The following is a 1,522-nucleotide window of genomic DNA, read 5'->3' on the forward strand; positions in this document are numbered from 1 at the left end:
GTAGGACGAATTTAGGTGTATACCTTACCGCCATGGCCGCCATGACTGACATTGGCTCTTTCCCGCCCCGCTATCGCGGAAAAACATCTCTTTATCCCACGCGAGCCAAGCAGATAGCTTTAAACGTGCTCGGTAAGCTAAAGAAAGAAAGCTTGAATAGTGCTAGCACTAATTCCATCTTCGGAAGGGCGTCAGCACTGAGCGGTGTCAGCAAGCGAGCTCTTTACAAGTGGACGACGACTATCTACCCAGGGTGCCCATAGCAACCCTCCATTGGATGCGCAAGGAATTGGGCTATAGATTTACGCGCCGCTTTCGCAACTGCCATCTGATCGAGACAGCGAACATTGTGCTGTGGCGGTGCCAATACCTGCGACAGGTACAGGCATTCAGAAGGCAGTGACAGCCTATTTTCTAGACTGACGAGAGGTGGGTGAACGCAGGGTACACCCACTTGAGAGTCTGGCCCGACGTGACCGTGATAAGTGCGCGTGAGGCCTAGCCCTCCGGACTCTCCACCGGGTTAAAAAAAAACAGCGGCAAAGGCGGGAGGTTGATCGTCAGTCATGTTGGCAATGAGAACAGGTTTCTTGACGGTGCGGGGTAAGTTTTCCTCGCAATAAAGGCAAGTGATGACTACCATGAAGATATAGACGGAAAGCATTACGGAAAGTGGTTTGTCGACACATTGCTCCCCCTCCTACCCTCAGCGAGTGGGGTAGTGATGGATAATGCTCCATATCATTCGGTGAAGCTGGAGAAAGAGTCGAAGATGTCAACTCTCACGAAACACATTCAGACGTGGCTGCCAACAAAAGGTGAGACCTGGAGCCCGGACATGATCGAGGCAAAGCTGTTGAAGATTGTGCCCATGACCAAGCACGACGGAGAAAAGTACCGCATTGACACGATTGCTGCTGCCGCCGGCCGCACTGTCGTAAGGCTCCCACCTTACCATTGCCAGTTGAGCCCGATCGAGTTGGCAAGGGGCGACATGAAGGTTTATGTTGGGTCCCTTAACAAGAAGTTCAAGATGGCCCAACAAGGACCTCTCGTTTATGAAGCTATTAATCACGTAACTATAGAAAAACGGACCAATTTCGTGCGGCACGTGGTTGATGAGGAAGCGGCACTGAGGAAGGTTGACTACATCATGGACTAAGTTTTCGATGGGCAGGAGCCTGTTGTGATCGCTATGATGTATCTTCCTCGGAATGGGACACTGATAGCTCTTACGTTGACCTGGGCTGTTGGCCACTGTGACGGGGTCTAATTCTCAGTGTATTTACTGACCTTCAAACGAGTCAAGAAAGTATAAAGTTTTGTTTTTAATGGAGCCAAATGCAGATATCAGGGCTAAACCAAGTTTTGCTGAAACCGCTTAACGTATGTGGACATGTGTTCTTCCCGAAAGCTATCAAACTAAAATTGTTCCTTTTATGCGAGAAAAAGTACTGTGAAAGTGATCACCTTACAGGACTCAAAGCTAATTTAATAAAAAAAATCGCCTGCAAAGGACAAG

General features: G+C 49.0%; 1 protein-coding gene across 1 annotated transcript; it reads left to right on the plus strand.

The window, feature by feature from the left end:
- The first annotated feature begins 724 nt into the window (after positions 1 to 724).
- On the plus strand, positions 725 to 1,162 carry LOC120847826. Its single transcript, XM_040219730.2, has one exon. The coding sequence runs from the start codon at positions 725 to 727 to the stop codon at positions 1,160 to 1,162; it is 438 nt and encodes a 145-aa protein (XP_040075664.2).
- Positions 1,163 to 1,522: the final 360 nt, after the last annotated feature.

The sequence above is a fragment of the Ixodes scapularis genome, unplaced genomic scaffold (assembly GCF_016920785.2).
Source record: "Ixodes scapularis isolate PalLabHiFi unplaced genomic scaffold, ASM1692078v2 PGA_scaffold1__304_contigs__length_218370807, whole genome shotgun sequence".
NCBI classification, from domain to species: Eukaryota; Metazoa; Arthropoda; class Arachnida; order Ixodida; family Ixodidae; genus Ixodes; species Ixodes scapularis.